At 59.7% G+C, this 22,666-nt stretch overlaps 2 protein-coding genes across 3 annotated transcripts; both read right to left on the bottom strand.

Annotated features, from left to right (window-relative positions):
* Positions 1-311: 311 nt before the first annotated feature.
* On the bottom strand, positions 312-9,762 carry CCNT1 (cyclin T1). The gene is made up of 9 exons (XM_056515057.1): positions 9,501-9,762; positions 8,390-8,471; positions 8,012-8,140; positions 7,188-7,248; positions 5,824-5,886; positions 5,194-5,239; positions 2,697-2,860; positions 2,311-2,381; positions 312-1,988 (listed from the first exon to the last, which is right to left on the bottom strand). Exons 1-9 carry the CDS (start codon positions 9,671-9,673, stop codon positions 609-611), a joined length of 2,169 nt encoding a protein of 722 aa, XP_056371032.1. The 5' UTR covers positions 9,674-9,762; the 3' UTR covers positions 312-608.
* A 790-nt stretch (positions 9,763-10,552) lies between these two features.
* On the bottom strand, positions 10,553-22,137 carry ADCY6 (adenylate cyclase 6). Of its 2 annotated transcripts, none has more exons than XM_056515055.1 (22): positions 21,978-22,137; positions 20,245-21,079; positions 18,647-18,796; positions 18,438-18,559; positions 18,220-18,331; positions 18,022-18,149; positions 17,323-17,481; positions 17,094-17,235; positions 16,886-17,014; positions 16,410-16,435; positions 16,164-16,311; positions 15,491-15,588; positions 15,329-15,416; positions 15,139-15,255; positions 14,899-15,057; positions 13,803-13,978; positions 13,689-13,721; positions 13,235-13,364; positions 12,508-12,771; positions 11,860-12,064; positions 11,292-11,416; positions 10,553-11,210 (listed from the first exon to the last, which is right to left on the bottom strand). In XM_056515055.1, exons 2-22 carry the CDS (start codon positions 21,076-21,078, stop codon positions 11,082-11,084), a joined length of 3,474 nt encoding a protein of 1,157 aa, XP_056371030.1. In that variant the 5' UTR covers position 21,079; positions 21,978-22,137; the 3' UTR covers positions 10,553-11,081. The 2 variants fall into 2 exon arrangements, with proteins under 2 accessions (XP_056371030.1, XP_056371031.1); XM_056515056.1 differs by having other exon boundaries at positions 21,984-22,137.
* Between the last annotated feature and the right edge of the window lie 529 nt (positions 22,138-22,666).

The raw sequence follows: 22,666 nt of genomic DNA, 5'->3' as shown, positions 1-22,666 counted from the left end.
AGCCTGGCACTTTCTCATCGCACATCCCACCGGGAATGTGCCCCACTGAAACCCCCACTGTGCCCCAAGGGTTTCCAGGGGAAATCCTGGGATCGGCAGGAAGGGAGCAAGGGATGGAGACTGGATCCCAAACCAGAACAGGTGCAGGGGCAAGGAAACAGAACCCATGGGAGGGAGAACAGCTCCCATCACCTGGATTCCCTCAGCCTCCAATGTCCCTCCATCTCCCAAGAACTCAACACCAATGCCTCAAATGGAACGCCCCCAAGGCCCCCCAAGCCTCAGAATTAAAAGGAACCAAACCACTAAGATATAAGTTAATGCTTAAATTATTTGTAAAACATCTTAAATTTTCTGTGACATATTTTAAATATCCCCCATGTTCCCCAGAGGGGGGTCAAAGCCCAACACTAACTGGGAGCCTATGGGGGAAAGGGAGGAATAGAGAAAGGGTTCCTTATCCTTTCACAGCTTTAACAACTAAATATCAATAATAAAAGTTATATTATAATAAAATAAGTTCTTCGTGAGGCAGTGGAGATCAAAAAGCCCTTAGAAAAGCCCTGCAGGTTTGGGCTTGGGCTCCAGACTCAGTAGTAAAAAGGGGGTTATTTGGGGAGGGGAGGCAGCGGGGGGGGCGGTTCCGAGGGCAGGGGGGGCGGTCGGGGCTTGTCCGTGTTGGTGGCAGCTCTGGAGCCGCTGGAAGCCCGGGGGTTCAGGAGCTCGTACGAGTGGAATTCGAAGGCGGGGGGCTGGGTGGGCTGCATGCCCTGCGCGCTCAGCAGCGAGTGCAGCATGTTCACCGTGTCCTGATAGTCACTGGCCTGGCTGACGTTGTGCCCGTTGGCCCCTGAAGGCCCCTTGTCCGATTTGTGGGCGCCCCGAGCTTTGCTGGGCTGGGATAAATCCGAGCTGTGCCCGGGGAGATGGGCAGCCCCGGGAAGGTGGGCGTACGGGAACGGCACTCCGGGGCCTTTGGAGACTTTGCCCACCTTGGGCTGGTGCTCGTGGGGCATGGCCGGGGGCTCCTCAGGCAGGGGTCTTTTACGGGTGGGGGCGAGGGGCCCGTAGCCCTTGTGGGGGGCAGCGGTGGCACCAGGCTGGGCGCCGTGTTTGGAGTCCCCCGGGCGCTTGGCCGCGGTGCTGGGGCCGGCGCCGAGCTGGGCGTGCAAGTGTTTGTGCGAGTGGTGGTTGTGGTGGTGATGGTGGTGGTTGGATGAGTGGCCCTTGTGCTTCTCTTTGTACTCCCGGCTCTTCCCTCCGCTCTCATCTGCGGAGCTGTGTCTGTCTCCGGGACCTGGCACCTTAATCCTCATCTTGATCTCCTCCTGCTTGGAGGGGATCGGCCTCTCCCCGCCTCCCCCCACCGCCGGCATCCTCATCTTGAGAGCTTTGTCACCCTTGTCGGCGCCGGGCGGGCGCTCGGGGTTCTCCGGCCCCGCCATGGGGATTTTCAGGACGATTGGGGAGGGGTTGCTGTCCTGCTGCCCTTCCCTCTCCCGCTGCTGCTGCACCAGGAGGTTCTGTGCGGCGTAGGCATACTGGGAGCGCACGTTTGCCTCCATGTTTTCCAGCTGCCGCTTCTGTGCCGCCAGTTCCTCGGCGTGCTTGGCCCGGTATTCCTTGAGGGACACCTTGGCTGAGGGTGCGTTCTTGGTGCTCTGCTTGGGGTAGGCAGCACCATCCTGCTGTGGGTGCTCGGCAGCAGCCGAGGCGCTCTCACTAGTCCTGTGGATGTCCAGCTTGGCCGGGGGATGCCAGTGGTCGGCCTGGGATGCATCGGCAGCGCTCGGCTCCCCGGGGGAATCGGCCGAGGCGGGCAGCGCCGGCCCCGCCCCGGCCGTGGAGGATGTCGACATGCTCATGAGCCCTGCGATGTTCATGTCCGAGCTGTTGTTCCTGGAGATCATGTTGAGGATTGTCTGCTCTGACAGGCTCTCGTCATCGCCGTGGTCATCGGGCTTGGATTTCCTGGCTGCTTGAGAGGCCTGGAAATAAACAAATCAACGGGTGTTTACTTGGGGTGTCGCTGGAGCTGGTTTAATCCAAGCAGCTCACCAGGATAGTACAAGGTCTTCTTTAGAGACAGATCCACTTTGCTCCCATCCCTCCTTGTGGGAAAATTCCCAACCCCTGCAAGCAGGGCTGCTAATGCAGCTGGAAAACCAAAGTTCTGTACAAGTTAATTCACAACAGATGAACTCGAGCACCACAAGCACCACAGTGTCCCAATTCCACACACAACTCCCTCCCTTGCTGTGCTGCACAGTGATACCCCACGGAATCACAGCCCATGTCCGAGGTTCTTACCCGCCAGTTCCGGATCCGCTTCAGTCGGCTGGGAGTTTTCTCAAGGATTTGCAGGAATTCATGAGTCAGTTCTGCAGAGACACAAACCCAAGCGGGAGGGTCAGAGCAGCCCCAGTTCATCAAGACAACCCCCTCATCTGCCAGATGGAGTTACTGTGGGATGGAGCTGCACCAGGAAGGGAATTCTGACAACTGGAATCACTGACCCATTCAAACTCATTTCTCTGTGGTGCTAGAGAAGCTGCTGCTGCCCTGGAAAACCTCAGCAAGCCCTGAACTCCTGGAGCCCATGAAGCGGTGTTGGAACATCAGACCCAGGACCAGCGATGCCAAAATAATCCAAGAGCCTTTTGCAGGGTAAAAAAAAACCTCACTCCCAAACTTACCATCTAAGAGCTCCAGAGTTACAGTGCCATCAACGTATTCCCACCAGTGCTTCCCGTCCGTGGAGACTGGGATCTCCCAGTTGGACCACTTACAGGCCAGGTGGATACAGACGCAGGCCACAACGGGCGGGGTGTACTGCAGGCTGAAGGTGGTCAGGTGCAGGCTGACGTCACCGGGAGAGAAAACAAAAAGCCATCAACTCCCACGCCTGAGCTGCAGATCCACGCGGGAAATGGGGGGATGTGGCCCTCTGGACCTCCCCAGAAGGAACCCTGGGCACAGCAGCTCCATCCCGCTCCAGCACAGCGGGGCGTCGCGACCGCTTCGCTTGTTGGGGCCTGCTTGGCTACAGGGAATTTGGGTTTTATTCCACCAGTTTTTGTTAAGAGAGGTTCATTTGGGAGCTTCCAGCTGGGGATCTGCCAGCCTTGCCTGTGCTCTGAAGAAAAACTCATCCCTGTTTTGCTACAGGAAATTTGGGATGTTCTCCAAAGGAGGAAAAGAAGTGCTGAGGTCACCTGTCCGCCTCTGCTCTGAGGAAAAACTCATCCTTGTTTTACAACAGGAAATTTGGGATGTCCTCCACCAATTTCCCTGTTTATGCCTGTGTTGATGCAGGAAATTCAGGATTCCCCTCCAAGGGGGGAAAGTCACTGGGGACCAGCCCCACCTCTGCTCTTGAAAAAAAATTTGTACAGTTTTTTGCTCATCCCTATTTTGCTACAGCAAAGTTGGGATTTTCCTCCATCTCTGTTCATTCTTGGTTTGCTACAGGAAATCTGGGATTTTCAATGATGAAAGTCAGTTCTGGGGTCACCTGCCAGCCCCACCTCTGCCCTGGGGAGAAGCTTCTAAGCAAAACTCCTAGATGGCATTCAAGGAGCAATCCTGCCATTTTCAGCTTTAGGAAGGGTCTGGAAGGTCTAGGAAAACTTTCCCAAAGGATTTTTAGGAATACACTTTATGCTGGAATGACTCAGGAGAACCTGAGCCAGGTGATCTATCAAATATTTTCATTAATAAATTGTTTTTCCACGTGGCCATGAGTGGTGGGAAGTGTGGGCAGCACCAGGAGAACTGAGGGGCTACGAGGATCCTGCAGGAACACCAGAGCTTAAGGAAACACAGAAGCAAGTCTTGAGTGGGGGATTTGCCCACTCCTGAATGAAACCTTTGGGAATTCTGAAACCAAGTCCCCACATGGCACCATCTCCTCACCATCCTGTTCAATATTTTCCCATCAGTGAAAAGTGGAGAGGCTGAAGTTTGGCATCTACAGCAAAAAATCCTCAAGTTTCACGGATACTGGGTTTATCCAGGAAGTCAAACCCAGAAAATTCAAAGCCTTGGCAGAGCAAACTCAAGGATAACAAAGAGCCTCAACTCTACCCTGTAACAATGCCAGAACAAAACCAAAGGGAACACAAGGATAAATCCAGCTCATCCCAGAACCAGCTCTCTCAGGCAAAACCAAGACTCTTCTTCACACTTTCTGCCTGGATTTCCCTCAATTACAGCTTTAACTCCTAATCCCATGGCTTTGAAATTCTTGCTGCAGGGCTAAAACAGGTTGCAGGGCTGTGTTTACCCAAACAGCACCAACACCACATTCCTGAGGCCGGAAATCCACAGGGCGCCCTTTGGAGCCCGAAACACCTTCAACAAACAGTGAAGGTGAGCAGGGAACACCTCCCAGGTGGAAAGGGAAACCACGTGCCCAGGCATTCCCAGACAGAGCCTGGAGGCATCTCCAGCCCTGCAGCTTCACCTCTGTTGGCAGCTAAACCACTTTTCCCTCCATAATTTCCCAAAAACTCAGTGTTTTTCATGCCCACAATTTTGTCTGTCCCAAAACATTAACTCCACGATTTGTCTGAAGCTGATAATCCAGGAAATTAAACTTAGAAATAATCCCAACAAAAGTGCTGGCATCAGGCTGGTAGTGAAAATTTAGAGAAAGAATCCAGGGCTGATTTTTCCTTCCCAGGGAAAATTTAGGGATAAAACAACCCAAATGAAGAACTCAGGACTGATTTTAATTTTCAGGTAAAACTTAGAGGCAAAACAACCCATAAAAAAAACTTGGGGTTGATTTATTTTCATTTATGCCCCAAATCAGCCTTTTTTGGGGTACAAACCATATTCACAGACAATTTCCACAGCATTTTGTTGAGTGAAAACTCTCCAACACCCAGGAATAAGCAAGGAAAAAATTATATATTAATTTTCTCCTCCATCTTTTTGGGTTGTTGTTTTTTTTTAAACTTTCACAACTAAATTGCTATCAAAGAAGCAGTGAAGCTCCTGAGTATCCCATTTGCCTTGTTTTCCAGCTCATTTTGCCCAGCAGCTGGCTGGAAAAATGGCTGGAACCCTTTCTTAAGGCTCTTCCTTTGGTATTTCCAGCTGCTCCCAAGTTGAGTGATGCCCCTGGGGCCACAGGCAGCAGATAAACCATCAATCAATGATAAAATTATAAAATTATAAAATAATAACCTGTTTGTAGCCATGAAATAGGAAGTTTGTGCTAAGTCCTTGCTGGCTGCAAGAAAAAAAAAAAAAAGGAAAAATCAGGATGTTATTTGCACATTTTCATGTTATCATATTTTAATGCAAGAACCATGGGCCACCCACAGATTGTCCAGCAGGCCACAGCCACAAGGATTTTGGGAACTGCTGTTCACTGAGAGCTTTGTGTGGTTCAGAAGAGCCAGAACCATTTAAAGCCTCTATTTTGAGAATCAGAGGGATGGATCAACTCCTCTGGGAGGAAATAGGAGAATTTGGATTGTTCAGGCTGGAAAAGTCTCTGGGGTGACCCCACTGTGACCTTTCAGGTTCCAAGAGAGCTGAAGTGGGACTCTGGATGGGAGGAAAGGGGAATGGTTTGTCACTTGAAAAGGTGAGATTTAGATGGGATATTGGGAAGAAATTCCTCCCTGACTGTCCAGAGAAGCCATGGCTGCCCCATCCCTAGAAATAACCAAGGCCAGGCTGGAACAACCTGGGCAAGTGGAAGTTGTCCTTGCCCCCCCAACCCAACCCAATCCATCCCAGGGTTCTGGGAAGCTCTGGAGCAATCCCAGCTGGACACTCCCCCACATTTTCCTCCCAATTGCCTCTCACCTCGGACAAGCTGAGTGCACTTCACCACATGGGTGTGAGGATGGTCAATAGTGATCTCAAACCCTGGAAGGACACAGACAAAGAACCATCAGAACCAGCAGCACAGCCCTGGATCCACATTTCCTGCACCCCTTCCCTCCTACAGCCCTGCCTGGAGCCAGGCAGGAATAGAGGAGCCCTTTTTTCCTGTATCCAGAAGCCTCAAGTTCTCCAGCTACAAACCCAGAAGGTCTCTCTGGTGCTGCCAGACCTCCCAGCTTCTGAAAGGCCTCACTGGAAACAAAACAACTATTAAGGATTTTAAAAATAGCATGACAAAGCCTCTTGAAGCAGCTGGGAGGAAGGCAAAGACAATGGCATCTGCTCCAAGGGATTTCTCTCACCCAAAAAGCTGAGAGGAAGCAGATTGTTTTCCCTTTGAATGGGTCTAAAGCATTGAGGACAACTGAGTTTAATCCTTGCTCCCACTTCCTCCTCAGTTTGGGAATTATGTTTGAAAGGGGAAAAAAGAATTCCAATTGGTCCATGTGCACAGCAGATCTGTAGAATGGTCTGGGAGAACTGGGGTGTTTAAAAAGGCCTCTGGAGAACTGAGAGGTTGCAAACTGGGCTTGGTTTAGCCACAGCCTTGTAGCCACGACACCTCTGCCCCTACTGAAGGAGGGACACAGGGTGTCTGCTCTGAATCCAGTCAGGAATAACAAATCCTGCTTTTTTGAAAGGTAAATCTACCTACAAACTGCCTCTGAAACAGAATATTTGTTAGTGAACACAACTTTTAACAAGACATTTGATAAAGAAACAGGGCACCAGCTCCACCAGCCACAGCCCTATGTGGAGACTCCTACTTCCAAAAATACCCAGCAACTGATCCTGCTTTGTTGAGTTATGGGTATTTTCCCCCCATGTAATTATTTGACCAAAATATTCACTTTTAACCAATTTTTTAAGACATCTCTCAGTACAAACTGCTTCCTGCAACAGAATTGGAGCATTATAGCCTGGAATTGGATGGTCTTTAAGGTCCCCTCAAATCCAAACCATGAATTCCATGATTCTACAGCTGAGCCAGAAAGCACAACCCAGGACAAGGGCTGGTGTCCAAGTAGCACAAATCCTGCTTTGGTTTTTTTTAGGGAAAAAAAAACAAAACAAAACAAAAAAAACCCCAAGAGACAAACCACACTTAAATCAGCATTGAGCCTGGCACAAGTTACACCTGAAAAATTGATGTTAAAACAGGAGTTGGACTGAAAAACAGGGTTTGTTGTGTGGACTCTGTGGAAGGGGTGAGGCTCTCCAGCCTGTGGAATTCTCCTGGCTCTGGGATTCGTGTGGCAGTCCGGCCGCTCCGAGGAACTTACCCAGGGTCTGTAGGATTATGCTCTCTAGAATGACCAGGTCTTGGGCTTGTTGCAGGTAAGCCTGGGGTTGAGAGGACAGGCAGGTTACTCATGGAGAGGCACTTGGATCAAGCCTGCACATTCCTAACACCCTTCTGTCCGGAGCAAAACTGGGAACCTCCCTGCACGGGGGGACTGGCACAGATTCCCTGAAGTGTTCAAGGCCAGGCTGGATGGAGCTCAGAGCAAGCAGGGATACTGCAAAATGTCCCTGCCCACAGCAGGTGAGTGGAATGGGATGGGATTTAAGGTCCTTCCAACCCAAACCATCTGGAGATTCCAAGAAAGAGGGATCAGAGTGTTTGGGGGGGCCCTGGGTGCTGGTCCCCCCACACGAGCAATGCAGGAATCAGTTGCTTTTCCTGCCTTTTTTTTTTTTTAATTTTCTTTGAGTTTCCGTGGAAAAAGCTGTCCCTTCCAGCAGTACTCACTGCTCAGCTCCAGGTACAAGGGGCTGTCTGGAGAGATGAGGGATCTGCAATGTTTTTAACCCACTCAGAGGTGTCAGGACAAACTTCTCCTCTGCTCCACACCCTCCTCAGCAGCACTCCAGGAACACTGGCACAGAGCACACCTGGATCCAGGTGTGCAGCAGAGGAGAAAAGGCTTTGCACAGAGCAGAGAAGCCCAACTCTCTGCAGCAGGAGAGTTTGGATTGAGAAGCTGCCCCTGAGCACCTCGGGAGGGTCAAAGAGCTGCTGAAGCCGCACAATTCCAGAGGCCATTCCCGCTCCTTGGGGCTCCAGAGCTCACAGCACATCCCAAGGCTCCATCCCCACACTTACCTCACTCTTGGTGTCCAGCAGAGGCTCCTGGGGGTGCAGACAGGCATGTGCCACCTTGATGACATGCTCCAGCTTCCGGGGCTGCTCCTCCACCTTGGCTGCCAGGAAAAGCGCTGCTGGCACCACCGACTGTGGAGAAAAATGCTCTGTTTACTTAAAAAGCCACTAAAATCAAGATTAAAGCAAATAGATCAGGTGGGTTCTCAATATTCCTTCAGGGAATAAAGGCTGTTCAAGTCTGGCCACCACCAGGAGAGAGAAAAGGGTCCCTCTCCCTTCCCAAACTTCCTCCCAAGCTGGATCCCCTGCCCATGCAGCACCAGGAGTGGATTTGGGGGGTTCCCAGCACTCCCCACCCCCCCAGAGCCCAGCACTTACATTCCTGTGGAACTGGGTGAAGGACTGCACCATGTAGAAGCGATGCATGTACACAATGGCTGTGTTGATGGTGAGCTGGGAGCTGGGAACGGGGTTAAGGAAAAGCAGAGAGACCCCCAGGCAGGCCTAGGGGAGCCACTGGAACAGACCTCACACACCAACAGCACCAGGATGGGACAGGCTCTCCTCATTCCTGCATCCCAGCACAGCTCTCCCCGCTCCTGAAACAGGCTCTCCTCGATCCCAGAACAGGCTCAGCGCTCCCCATTCCCAAGCCAAGCCTTCCTGACACCCCAGGAGAGCTCTCCCTGCTCCCCAAATGGGGTCACCTCCATCCCAAACAGGCCCAGCTCTTCCTGCTCCCTGGACGGTCCTTTCAGACAACCTGGCACAGCTCTCCAAGCTTGCAAAATCCTTTTTGTAATTTCTTTAGTCCTAAAACAGGCTTGGCTTTCCCGAGCACTCGTGGGCCGAGCCTTACCAAGCCTTCACAACACCCCAGCACAGCTTTTTCCACACCTCTAACCGGATTTCCTCAATCCCAAAATGCGCTCGGCTCTCCTCACTCCTAGGTCGGGCCTTCCCCACACACCAGCACGGCTTTCCCTGCTCGCGAAAAACGGGATTTCTGCCATCTCCAAACGGGCTCGGCTCTCCCTGCTCCCGGTCTGGCCGTGTTTTCCCTTCCCTGCACCCCAGCACTGCCTTCCCCCCCTCCCGGAATCTCCTCGAGCCTAAACGGGCACGGCGCTCCCTCCCAAGCACGCCGGCACAGCTCTCCTCGCTCCCAGGCCTTCTCAAGCCTTTCCAACACGCCGGCATCGCTTTCCCCGAGCCCGAAATGGGATTTCCCGAACCAAAAACGGCCTCGGCTTTGGCCGCTCCGAGAGCCGGCTGAGGCCTTCCCGACACCCCAGCCCTGATCTCCCCGTGCCGGGGCCGGGCTCTCCTCCATCCCCACAAGACTCGGCTCTCCCCGAATCGCTCCCCGCACTCCTCGTACCGGCTCCCGGCTCTCCCCTCACCCGCTCCCCGCTCTCCCCCCTCCCCGCTCCGCCCGCTCCGCCCCACTCCCACCCGCGGCCTAGCGCGGCCTAGCGCGGCCGGATACACGTTGAGGCGCTGCCCCATGTCCTGCAGCAGGTTGGCCGCCTGCTGTCGGTACGAGAGCTCCTTGTCGGGGTCCAGGCCGGCGCGGCGGGATGGGCTCCGCTCCAGCTGCTCGCGGCTGAAGTACCAGCGGCGCCCGGGCCCGGCGCCGCCGCCGCCCGCCGAGGCCTCCATGGCGGCTCTGCGCCCGCGCGGGGGACGCGACGTGCGCACGCAGCGCGGCGGCGCGCTGACGTCAAGCGTCGGGTGGGCGGGCGCGGGGGGAGCCGTTGGAGGCGCGAGCGTTCCACAGCAGGGAGGGACCGTTAAGGGGGCGGGAACTGTGCGAGGCCACGCCCCCTCATTGAAAGGCCACGCCCTGCGCGGTGAGGCGCCGCCCGCGCTTCCCCTCACGCCGTGAGGGGCGCGGAATTCAGGGGGTCCCGCAACAACCCCGCACGTTGGGGCGGTCCCTGTGGCCCCACCACCGGCTTTTCGGCTCCCCCTTACCGGCACTTCTACGCACTAACAGGCATCTGGATACCGGTGTGTCCCTCCACCCCGAGACCCCCTCCTCACCTCAGTGTGTAACTCCGGTATGTTTCCCCCCTCACCCCGGGGCAGCGGGATCTCCCCACCCCTCCACGATCCGGTTTTACCGGGGTCCTGCAAGCCCCCGCACCTCAAGACGTTGCCCGTACCCCGCAACCGACTCCTCACCCCCTTTCTCTTACCGAGACCCCTCCTCACCAGGACCCCCTCACACGCTGTGTGTCCACCTCCGGGACCCCTCCTCACTGGGAGCCCGGTGTTTTGCCCCACCTGGGACCCCAGGGCCGCTCCCAACCGGGATCCCGCTATGCCCCCCGGCCGCCCTCCGCCCCACAGGCCAGGCCACAGCTCGTATCCAAAGTGTTTTATATATAATTTATCTGTACACACGAAGGACAAAGTACCTCAGGTCTGCGCTGGGGTGAGGGGGCCAGTGCCCCCCACACTCCCCCCGGGCTGAGCCCCCCCCGCCCCAAAACTGCTTCAAAAAAAAAAAAAGAAAAAGAAAAAAAAAAAAAAAAGTCACTTCATTAGGTTTTTTTTGCATTTAAAAGGGGGAGGGTCTGCCCCCCTCCTCCCCGCCACAGCCCCCCGGAGGGAGCTGGGACCCCCGGGGGGTGCGGGGGCTGCGGAGATGCTGGGCCTGCGCCTCCCCATCCCCCGCAGGCGGCACTTCAATTTGGCACATGGAGGGGGCTGGGCACCCCCCGCCCCCCAAAACCCCCTGCAGTCCCTTTCCTGGGAGGGCCCCATCTCCCCTCTTTGGCACATGGGGGGTTTCAGCAAAGGGATGGGGGCTACCATGACCCCCCCCCCCTAAAAAAACACCCCGGTGCAGGGCTGGGAAACACCCCCTAAAAACACCTGCGGAGGGGGGACACAGGGTTACCTCCCCACACCCCCCAACCACCTCCCTTGTGTCCATTTCTCCCTTTTTTTTTTTTTTTTTTAAATACGTGGATTTGGGGATTTTTCCTTTTTTTTTTTTTTCGCCTGAGCTCGGCACAGGCTGGGGGACTCCCCGGTGTGGGGGGACACCATGGAGAACCCCCTAACTGCCCCCAGGGCCCGCATTGAGGAAGTAGGTGGTCATCTCCCCCTTGCCCTTGACCTTGACCAGCCCCCGGCACTCCAACACGTAGCCCTTGGCCGCCAGCACCTGGTACAGGTCTGTTGTCACCTGGAGGGGGGACATGAGGGTGAGGGGGGTCCTTGGGGGTCTCTGGGTGGGTGTTCTGTGCCCCTCCCACCCCTGACTGACCTGGATGCGGTCGGGGACCCCGGTGCTGTCCATGCGGCTCGAGACGTTGACGGTGTTGCCCCAAATGTCATATTGGGGTTTGCGAGCCCCAATGACCCCTGCGACCACTGGGCCCATGTTCAGGCCTGGGGGGACACGGGTAAAAGTCAGGGATGACCCCCACACTGGGGGAAATGGGGACAGGGAAGGGGAAAGGGGAAAAGAGGAGTGAGGGGGGAGAAGAAGGAGTGAGGGGTGAGATTGGAAAAGGAGGGAGTGATGGGGAAAAGAGGGGTATGAAGGGGGAAAAAGATGGGGTGAGAGGGGAGAGGGGATAAGGAAGGGGTGAGTGGGAAAAAAGAGGGTGCCAAAGGGGAAAAAGAGCAGGAGGGGGGAAGAGGGGGTGCAAAAGGAAAAAGGGGTGTAAGAGAACAAAATATAGTGTGAAAGGCAAAAAGAAGAGGTGATTGGAAAGGGGAGAGTGAGAGAGAAAAAAGAGCTGCAAGAGCCTTCAGGCACAAAGCTGTGAAGAGCAGCATGGGATGGCTGGAGGTGCAGAGGGGTGTGCAAGGGGTGTGCAAGGGCTCACCAATCTTCATCTGGAAGTTGTTGAAGGAGTGCTCATTGATGTACTTCATCTGCTCCATGAGGTGCATGGCGTAGTCGGCCAGCGCCGCGATGTGGCTGCGGCCCTCGCGGTCGTAGGTGGCCGCGTTGAGCCCTGAGGCTGCCATGTAGGTGCTGCCAATGGTCTTGATCTTCTCCAGCTGCCTGTACTTCTGCTCGCTGATGATCTGGGGGGACGGGGTGGGGTCACCCCCACAGCACTTCAGCAGGGTGATGGGCACCCCAAATCCTGCACCCCATCCTGTGGCTCCGCCAATGCTGCTGCACAGCCTCTCCAGCACCCCATGCACACCATCTCCTGGACCCTGTCCCCAAACCTGGTGTTCACAGCCTCTCCAGCCCCCATCTTCCTGCACTGCATCCTCTGCACCCTATCCATGCTGCTCCAGCCTCTCCAGCATGCCCTGCACCCATTCCTGTGCCTCTATGAAAGCTGCTCTGTGGCTTCTCCAAGGATGGAGTACATCCTGTACTTCACCCCCACTTTCCAGCACCCTGTGACCACACACCCTGGACCACAACCTCATCCATGCTGCTCCACAGCCTCTCCAGCATCCCATAAACCCCATCCCCGTGCACTTCACCTTCATGCACCCCTTCATCCCAGCACCTCATCAAAGTCAGCGATGATCTCGTTGAGCAGCCTCAGGCACTCCACGCCCTCGTTGTTGGCCTCCAGCTCCACGTAGAACTCGGAGAAGTTGCTGATGGAGGCGAACATGACGGCCACACACTCGCAGGACTGGTAGTAGAGCTCGTCGTTGCGCCGCTCCCGAGCCAGAAAATGTGCGGCCACGTCTTTGGGCAGGATGTTGTGCAGCAGCCGCCGGTTGTAGGCCTGGAGCTCCTCCATCTCCTCCTTCTCACCCGTTGCCTGTGGGCACAGAGTCAGGTGGGAGCTGCCACAGGGCCCCACAGCCATGCCAGCATCAGGGTGTGGGGAGGGGAGAGGTCCCAGCCCCACGGTCACCTCAGTGCTGGGGTGCAGGGAAAAGGTCAGTCCCAGCCCTGCAGCCACCCTCATGTCAGATTGTGGGGAGGGGGTTGGTCCTGGCCCTGGATTGGTCCCTGTTCCATGACTGCCCCAGTTCTGGAGTGCAGGGAAGGGTCAGTCCTGGTCTCAGGGTGCAAGGAGGGGTTTGTTCCAGCCCCACAGTTCTCCTAATCCCAGGGAGCAGGGGAAAGTCAGTTCCTGTCCCATGGTCACCCCAATCCCAGGAAGCAGAGTCAGTCCCAGTCCCACAACCACCTCAATTCTGGAGTGCAGGGAGCAGGTCGGTCCCAGTCTCAGGATGCAGGAAAAGGGTGGTTCCCAGCCCCCCACACCTTGGTTGTACCTGGAGCTTCCAGAGGAAGTCGAGGCGGGCAGTGGACTCGACCTGCTGCGCGTGCAGGTACAGGGCGAGCGCGAACACGGCCAGGACCACGGGGGTCACGTAGCGCAGGGCCACCTTCCCCTCCGCCGGGCTGCAGGACCCCCAGGACCCCTGAGACAGGCTGAGGGACCAGCCCTGCCCACAGAGGGACCCCAAACTGCACCCAGACCCCAAACATGCACCTAGACCCCAAAGATCCATCCACCCACCCCAGTGACACCAAATCTGCACTCAGACTCCAAAGTTCCATTCACTCACCCAGGGGAACCCCAAATGTGCACCCAGACCCCAAAGCTGAACCCACACCAGGCTGTGCTCACCCCCCAACACTGCAGCACCCAAGAGACCCTCTTGCTTCTGCCCACCCTCACCCCCCTATGCCCCAGTTCCCCACTGGCTCCAGTCTCCCACTCACCACTCTCCCTGGGTCACGTTGAAGGAGGAGGGCCTGTGGGGACAGCAGAGCAGGGGTCAGTGGGATGGGGACATGGGTCCAAGGTGGGGACCCTGGGGTACTGGGGGCACTCACAGGGCGTTGGCCAGGACCAGCAGGTCGGCGTTGTCGAAGAGGGCGGCGTGAGGCCCTTCCACCAGCAGCAGGAACATGGCCTCGATGGCCACCATGAGCAGCAGCTTCCCAATACTACTGATGTGCAGGAAGACGGAGCAGGCGAGCAGGCTCAGCACTACACTGTAGCTGAAGTACTGGGGGGGACATTATGGGATGCAGCAGCACCCCAGGAACACTGGATGGCACCCTTGAGATCTTTGCAGCACTCTGAGAACCCCAGATGGCACCCCAGGAAGCAGGACTGGCATCCTGGGAACCCCTGTAGCACCTTGGGAATCCTAAACCTAAACCATCCAGCCCAGAATGCTGGATGGCACCCTGGGAACCCTGGATGGCACACCTGGAATGCTGGTGGACACTCCTGGAAATCCCTGATGGCACCCCAGTAACCTCTGCAGCACACTAAGACCCCCACATGGCATCCCAGGAGCCCTGGGAACACCAGCCAGCACCACAGGACTCCTGAAGCACCCCAAGAACCCCGGATGGCACCCAGGAACCATGGATGGTACCCCAGAAACTCTGAATGGCACCTTGGGGAACCCTCTGCCACCTTGGAAACACCAGCTGGGACCCCAGGAACACCTGCAGCACCGCAGGAACCCCAGACAGCATTCCAGGAACCCCTGCAGCACCTCGGGAACACTAGATGGCACCCTTGGGAACCCTGCAGCACCCCTGGAACTCCTGCAGCACCTCCCCACACCCACAAGGACCTTGCACCCCTGGGGACACTGTGCCAGCACCCAAGAACCTCAAGGGCTCAGTGCCAGCACCCACTGAGGACCTTGGACCCGAGCGACCTGCGCCAGCACCCTGTGTGTGGGGGGACCCTGTGCTGCCACCCTGCACCCATGGGGACTCAGTGCCAGCACTGTGGGGGACACTGACCCCTCTGGGAGCCTGTGCCAGCATCCTTAGGGACACAGTGTCTGCAGGGCCCTCATTCCAGCACGCTGTGCCCTCAGAAACACTGTGCCAGCATGTTTGGGGACACTGTGCCAGCTCCCAGGGAGGACCCCTGTGGGAGCCTGACCCCACGCCCAGTGCTCACCTCGGGGAAGTCACAGGCCAGCCCGTCACCGTGGCAGGAGCCCAGGGGGGCGCCCAGGGAGAAGTTGAGGGCGCGGAGCTGGCAGGGCCCCACTGAGCCGGGGGTGGCGTTGAGCTCACGGGCAGCACAGTCCCGCAGAGCTACACGGCTGCAGGAGAACTGGGGGTGCCAGAGGGGTGAGCCAGTGCCCAGCTGCTCCCCACAGCCCCCCAAAACCCCCCCAATCCCCCACGACCCTACCATGTTGACGAAGGCAGCGATGAAGACGAGGAGGATGGTGAAGATGGCGATGGCGGTGCTGCGGGCGCGGGACTGGACGATGCTGCGGGAGAGCTGCTGCAGGACGCTGGGGAAGAGCTGGGGGGGCACCAAGGAGCCTGTCAGGCATGGGCAAACCCCCCAGAAACCCTCCCAGCTCTCAGGTACTCACAGTGACACAGGAGTAGATGGCACAGATGAAGAGGATGGCAGCAAGGAGGATGAAGATGCTGACGTAGACTCCGAGCATCAGCGAGGAGCTGGGGAGAGGTGGGAGGTGAGTGGGGGGGGTTGGGGGATCAGAGCTGGTGGTTGGGGGGACTGTGGCACTTACTGGGGGAACACCAGGATCTGGAGGCAGCAGATGAAGCAGAAGACAAGGAGGGTACAGGCCACGTAGCCACCGAAACGATCATCAACCTTCTTGGAGTACTGAGGAGACAGAGAGAGGTTGGATGGATAGAGGGGGGACCCCAGGAACCCCAGAGGAAAAATGGAGGCGGGAGTGAGGGGACACCAGTGAATGGGGTGGAGGGGAGTTAGGGGAACCTGGGGGACAGGATGGAGGGAAATGGGAGAACCCCAAGGAATGCAGATGAAAGGGAACTGGAAACATCCCAGACGATGGGTTGCAGGGGGACAGGGGCAACCCCAAAGGGTGGGATGGGGGGAACAGGGAACCCCAAGGGATGCAAGGAATGGGATGGAGGAGGGGGACCCCAGAGGGTGGGGAAAAGGGGGACAGGAGCACCCTGGTGCATGGGATTCAGGAGGATGAGGGGGCTCCAGGGATGCAGGAAATGGGATGCAGGGAGGGGCCCCCAGGGGATGGAATGGAGGGGACGAGGTTGAGAAGGTGGAGGGACCATGAAACCAGCTCAGAGAAAACCCCAAGGGATGGAGGAGAGATGGGAGGACAAAGATGCTGAGGAGGCCAGGGCAGAGGGGACTTCAAGAGACAGATGGAATGGTGGGTCCAGAACAAAGGGAACAGAGGGCTCCCCAACCTTCTTCTCCAGCTCAGGGGTCTGGAAGGTGAGCAGGAACTTCTTGACGTGGTCCTTGCGGAGCTGGTCGATGCTGCGGGCATCGATGGCCCGGCTCAGGAACTCATCCACCTCGTCCTCGGGGTTCAGGGCCTCCTGGGCACCACGGCTGGGGAATGGGGGGTCAGCACCCTCCCAGGCTCCCAGCTCTGCCCCAGGGAGGGGCTGGTCACGACCCCCCCAGCAGCCTAGCATGGGAACACTTACTTGTCCTTGCTGGAGTCATCGATGCCCTGGGAGACAAGGGAGACGGAGGTGTCAGAGACAGATTGGGCAGACCCTCATGAATGACAAGGACATGGGACATCCCCCAGGGTCACCCAGGATGGGGGACAGAGTTCCAGGGGTAAATGGAGCAGGGGGGGGGTCCCCAAGGATTCTTGGCAAGGACAAGAGGATCTCTGACATGTGCAAAGGGAGGAGGGAGTGATGTCTAACACCAGTGAGGATGGGAGACCCCTGGGGGTGCCCAGGACTGGTGAGAACAAGGAGGACCTCCAAGATCTGCTGAGCACCAGGGGCCACGCAGGAACTCCCTGAGGCCTGCGGGCAGCAGGAGGAGGAAGCCACAAGGGCTGCAGGCAGGGCTGGGGAAGCCACAGCCAGCCACGGAAGGGCAGGGAGAAGCTGATAGCAGCGTGGTGAGGGCCCCCCGTGCCCGATGCCCTCCCCAGGCTGCTCACCATCTGCCGGAAGGCCTTGGAGTCCTTGGTGCGGGAGAAGGAGCGCTCGGGCACCCAGCGCGGCACCAGCCCCTCGGTGGAGTTGGCACGAGTGCGCTGCAGCTTGGCCAGGATGGCTTTCTCCTCCTTCTGCAGGGGCACACGGCCATGAGGGGGTGAGCCCAGCTCTCCCGCGCCCCTGCTGCCCCCCGGATGAGCCCCAACTCACGCGCTTCTGGCTGCAGCCCACGATGAGGAAGGTCTCGATGTTGTGCTCCTTGAGGTAGGCGTTGCGCTCGCCCCCGTGGCCCGGCTCCACCTCATAGTCCCCGTTCAGGTACTGCAGCGTTGCCCAGGTGATGTGGATGCGGCTGGGGATGGGGGGATGAAGGTGTTGAGCCGTCCCTGCCCAATGCCCCCACCCCAGACCCCAGCCCAGCTCCCCCATCCCAGCTCACCCAGCTTTGCCACCCGCTTCCATGTGGTTGGCAAGGGTGACATCGTTGGACCAGACATCGAACTGCCACTTGCGCAGCCCCAGGACGCCGCAGTGAACACGGCCGCTGTGGATGCCCACACGCATGTTCACGTTCACCCCCGTCACCTCACGCACCAGCCTGCAGATGGGACCAGCACTGAGTCACCCCCAGGTGCCTTGAGGCATCCCCAAGCAACCTTTGGCGTTGCAGCAAGCACCACAGCCCCCCATTGGAACCATGGCATCTCCAGACACCTCACAGCAATCCAAGGCACCCCAAAGCACCACTGGATTCACAGGCACCTGAGGCACCATGGCACCCCCCATGGCACCCCTGTGACCCCGACTGGTGAGTACTGGGGATGTTCCAGCCCCATGAATGGGAACCATCCCCCAGGCTGCATCAGCAGCTGGGACTTGCCAAAACTAGGTAAATTGCAGCCTCCCTGAGCTGCAGTGGCACTAGGGACACACCAGTACCAGACACAGCTCCTCAGTGTTGTGGCAGCACTTGGGACATGCCAGCCCAGGAGATGGGCATGGCCCCCCACACTGTGATGGCACTGGGGACACACCAGCACCAGGATTGGATGCAGCCTCCAGATTGTGGTGGCACAGGAGATGTGCCAGCCCAGGGGGTGGGCTCAGCTGCAGTCCCCCAAGCTGTGGTGGCACTCACGAGATGGCCTCAATCATGTCAACGCCCATCTCCACGCAGCAGTGAGCGTGGTCCCCACGCGCCTCCGGCAGCCCCGACACGCAGTAGTAGCAGTCCCCCAGGATCTTGATGCGCAGGCAGTGGTTCTCCTGGGGAGCACAAACAGGTGAGGAGAGCTCCAGGACCCACCCCCCAAAATCCCCCAGCCCCTCCACTCACCGCAGCCAGCTTGTCAAAGCGGGCGAAGAGCTCGTTGAGTGTCATCACCAGCTCCTGGGCCGTGCACTGCGAGGCCAGGCTGGTGAAGCCCTCGATGTCTGCGAAGAGGATGCTGCCAGGAGGAAGAGCACAGGCTGGGGATGGCCCACACTGCCCCAGACACCTTCCCCTGGTGATGCCTCCCCCAGACCTCGCCTGCACCCCTGTCCCCACAGTACCTGACGTTGTCATGCTTCTGGATGTAGATCTTGTGGAACATCATGTCCTCCTTCTTGGTGTTGATGTCCTCCTTCATCTCCATGGCCACGTGCTGTGGCAGCACTGAGAGCAGAAGCCGCTCCTGCAGCCAGAGCAGTCCTGTCAGCAGGGCTGGGGTGCTGATGGACCCCCAGCCCAGCACGGGGACCCCCGGGATCCCCTGACCCACCTGCTGACGGTTCTCCCGCTGCAGGTGCAGGCGTGCCTGGATGTAGCCACGGGTCTCCTGGAAGGCCTGGCGCTGCGACACCTCGGCAGGGTAGTGGGTGCAGACCCCCACCACGTTGGTGCAGAGGAAGATCAGGGCATTGGCGCTGAGCTGGAGGGGAGGTGGGCTCAGTGTGACCAGCTGGGCACCCCCAGCCAGCTCTGCCACCCTCCTCTGCACCACAGAACCTTGGCTGTGGTATGGTGCTAAAAAGGGAGAAGAGGGGGCTGCAAAGAGAGGGATGTGGGTATGGGAACATGGGGGCTCAAGGCAGAGGGACATGGGGGTTCTGGGACACAGGGCAGGGAGGATGCAGGGACATGGAGATGCAAGGGACAGGGCTGGGGGGACAGTGGGCACCAAAGGACATGGGAAAAAAGGCAAGGGGGCTGCAGGGACATGGGGGACTTGGGGCTGTGGGAAACCAGGGAACAGGGGATGCAGGGACCTGGGGACACAGGGTAGGGGGATCACAGGGGACTGGAAACACAAGGTAGGGTGGCAGAGGGGACTTGGGGACACAGGGGACATGCATAGGGTGAATGTGGAGGACCTGGAAACCCAGGACAGGGGGGATGTGGGGATGTAGAAAAGCAGAGCAGGGGGGATATGAGGATACAGGAGCCTGAGGCCAGGGGTTACATGGGGGCCTGGAGCATGGGGTCATGGGGACGCCCTCGGGAAGCAGAGGAAGTCAGAAAGCGGAGATGACTGCGGAGGGAGCTGCGGTTTCCCCCCATTCCCATCCCCTGGGACCAGGGCCAGGGCTATTTATAGCACTCCAGCACACTGGGACACTGGGAGGAGAGGCCTCCCATCCCCTCCCTGGCCCCATCGCATCCCCCAGAGCCCCACTGCTCCTACCCTGAAGGGGTGAGCCCTACCCAGGGGGGTGGCCCCTCCCGTGACCCCGCTGGCCTCAGATGTCATTGTGCTCCTCGCCCTGTGCCCCGAGGGGACGGCACGTGGCCCAGGCCCTGGCCAGGCAGGGCGAGGGTGACGGGTGACAAACGGCTCTGCTTAAGGAGGGGGAGCTGCTGGGGCTGGGAACACGCAGCCCTAGGGATGGGAGCCCTGTGCAGCCCCTGTGCAAGCAGCACCCCGCTGGGAGCACCCACCACCTCAGAGGGGCAGCACAGGGGACACTGGCACTGTCCCAGCCCCCTTGGGTGACAGCCACTCCCCTGCCCTGGTGCCCTTGACTTGCGTCCCTCCTCGGGGGTTTCCGCCAGCCCTACAACGGGGGCTTTGTGGGTGCCCCTTCCTCCTGGTGCAGCCCACAATGGTGGGTCTGTGCCGGGATGAGGGGCCCCCTGTCCCCCCGGGGCTCTGGCACTGTAAAGACCCCCCACTCCCACCACGAGACCCCAGCATGGGACCTCCCCTCCAGGCCTATCTCCGGGTAGCCAAGAGGCCCCTCCTGCATCTAGAACTTTCCGCCAGCAGAAACACCAAGTGCAAAAAAATCCCGAATTTTCAGAGCAGGATTCAGGGATGAGAGGTCCCACCTGCAGCTGAGCGGGAACCCCCGGCTCAGGCCATCCCAGGTGTGTCCCTACCTGCTTCCAGAGGAAGGGGTCGGCAGCGTTGCGGTGCCAGGCAATGGCGAGGTGCAGGGCGGAGAGCAGGACCCCGGCCAGCACGGCCGCCCGCATCCGCACGGGCAGCAGCGTGTAGGTGATGTAGATGAAAAAGACGCTCCACCAAACGCCCTCGGCCGCGCTTCGGGGAGCCACGGCCACCGTCCCCAGCGCCTGTACCCCGGCCAGCAGCCCCAGCACCACATAGCTCACCACCCACATGTAGTCCTGGGGGAAGGCGCTGCGACTGCACAGCACCATGAGGAGCAGGAACAGGGCTGTGGCACCGGCCAGCGCGGCGGCCGCCGGCACATGGGGGGTACCAGGCAGGCAGAGAAAGAGCAGCATCACCCCACAAACCAGCACCAGCACTCCCATCAGCACCGTCAGGCTGCTCTGGTTCATCTGGAAGAAGTAGCGCTGGTAAAGCCGCTCCAGTTTGGCCGACTGGAAGCGTTTGGAGCGGAAAACCTGGAGCAGCCGCCGCCAGCACTCGCCGGCCGACGGCCGCCCCCCATGTCCCCCCGCTCCCTTCGGCGCCTTGGCCTCGCCGTCCTCCAAACTCGCGTCCACCGATTTGAGTCCCAGGTCGCCCGCAGGCCCCTTCTTGCCGTAATGATCCTCCTGCCAAGAGCAGCGCAGCCCCCGCGGGGGTCCCGCGCCCCGCTCCATCTCAGGGTCCTGCAGGCAGCTCATGTAGCGGGGGCCACAGAGGCCAGCTCGGGGCCGGGGTCCCTTCTTGCCGTTGCGCTCCCCCCATGCCGTCTTCCGCTCGTCCACCTTGGGCACCAGGATGCCGCTGAACCACGACATGCTGTGGGCACCGAGGAGGGGTCAGCGCTCGGACCCCCACCCTGACACACAAGGAGGGGCCCTGGTGTCCACGGGGGTGCAAGGCCGTGCAAGGAGTGCAGGGTCCTGATGTCCCCACCACCACCCTGGGGGACGCAGAGCCAAAGTCCCAGCTCTCCCACTACCCCCATGGCCCCTGTGGGAACGGCCCGTGCTGGGTTCGCAGTGCCCCAGTGTCCTGGTGCTGGGTGCCCGGTGCCAGAATCCTGGTGCACAGCGCTGGGTTCCCGGTGTTGGGTTCCCGTTGTCCCGGTGCCCAGTGTCCTGGTGCTCAGTGCGTGGCCCTGCCGAGGCCGCCCCGAGCCCGCCCTTCCCGGTGCAGCGACCTGCGACAAAGCTGGGACCGACCCGAGCGTCCCGGCCCTGTTTGTCTTGAACGGCGGCCAACGGGCTGTACCGGGCACGGCCGCCCCGGGGCACCGGGAACCAGCCGGGACGTGGCAGCCGGTCCCTGCCCCGGGCGAGCGGCGGTGGAAAACGGCCACCGGGAAGGGCCGGCCCCGGTGGCGGCCGCCGCCTGCCTCCCTCCCTCCCCGCTCCGGGCACAGGAGCCCCGCCGAGCCCGGCCCGTATACCGGGACCCACCAGCGCCCTCCGGCCGCCGCACCGGACGTTCCCACCGCACCGGCAGCTCCCGCCGCACCGGTCCCCCTCGAGCACCGCGCAGCCCCCCGGGGCCGCACCGCTCCCGCCGCCCGGGCCCCCGGCCCGGTGTCGCCCCTCCGCCCTGATCCCAGTTCTAGTCCCAGTCCCGATCCCGGTCCCGGTCTCGGTCCCGATCCTCGACGCCGCCGCCGCCGCCCCGATCCACCCCCCCGCCCCTCCCGCCGCTCCCGGTGCGCCCGGGCGGCCCCGCTCACCTCCGCCTCCGGCGCTGCCGCCCGCGGGGCCCCGCGCCCCTCCACGGCCCCGCCGCCGCCCGCTCCTACACGGCGGCCGCGCCGCGTCCCCGCCGCCCCATCCCGCGCCCAGGCCGGGCCCCGGTGGCGGTGGCGGCCCCGGTCCCGGTCGCGGCCGCGCAGCCCCGGCCCGCCCCGGCCGGTGCCCGCCCCCCCTCCCCCCCCCCCGCCCGGATCCGCTCCCGGGCGCTCCCGGCCGGCGGCCTTAAAGGCGCAGCGGCGGCGGCGGGAACGGCCCGGTACGGCCCGGAGCGGTGGGGGCGGACTCGCACCCCCGGGGCTGCGCACACGCGCACGGACACGAACACACGCACCGACATGGCGGGGACAGCGGGGACACGCGCGGCCGGGCCCCCCGTGTCCGCACCTCCCGGGCCCCCCGCGTCCGCACAGCCCCCCCCGAGTGTGTCCCTTGCACACCCACCCCAGTGCCCCCAGTGCTTCCCCCTGCACACCCGCCCCGCGCTCATCCCGCTGCCCCCCTTGCACACCCGACACGCGCGTGTTGCACACGCATCTGTGTTCACACGCACACGAATCCCCCCGCACACCCACGCGCCCACCGCCTTGCACACTCCCTGCACGCACACACATCCCCCCGCACACGCAGGCGAACACAAACCATTGCACACACGTTTTCCACGCTGCAC

Source organism: Oenanthe melanoleuca, linkage group LGE22 (assembly GCF_029582105.1).
Source record: "Oenanthe melanoleuca isolate GR-GAL-2019-014 linkage group LGE22, OMel1.0, whole genome shotgun sequence".
Classification (NCBI taxonomy): Eukaryota; Metazoa; Chordata; class Aves; order Passeriformes; family Muscicapidae; genus Oenanthe; species Oenanthe melanoleuca.
This window is presented reverse-complemented; position numbering and strand designations above follow the sequence as displayed.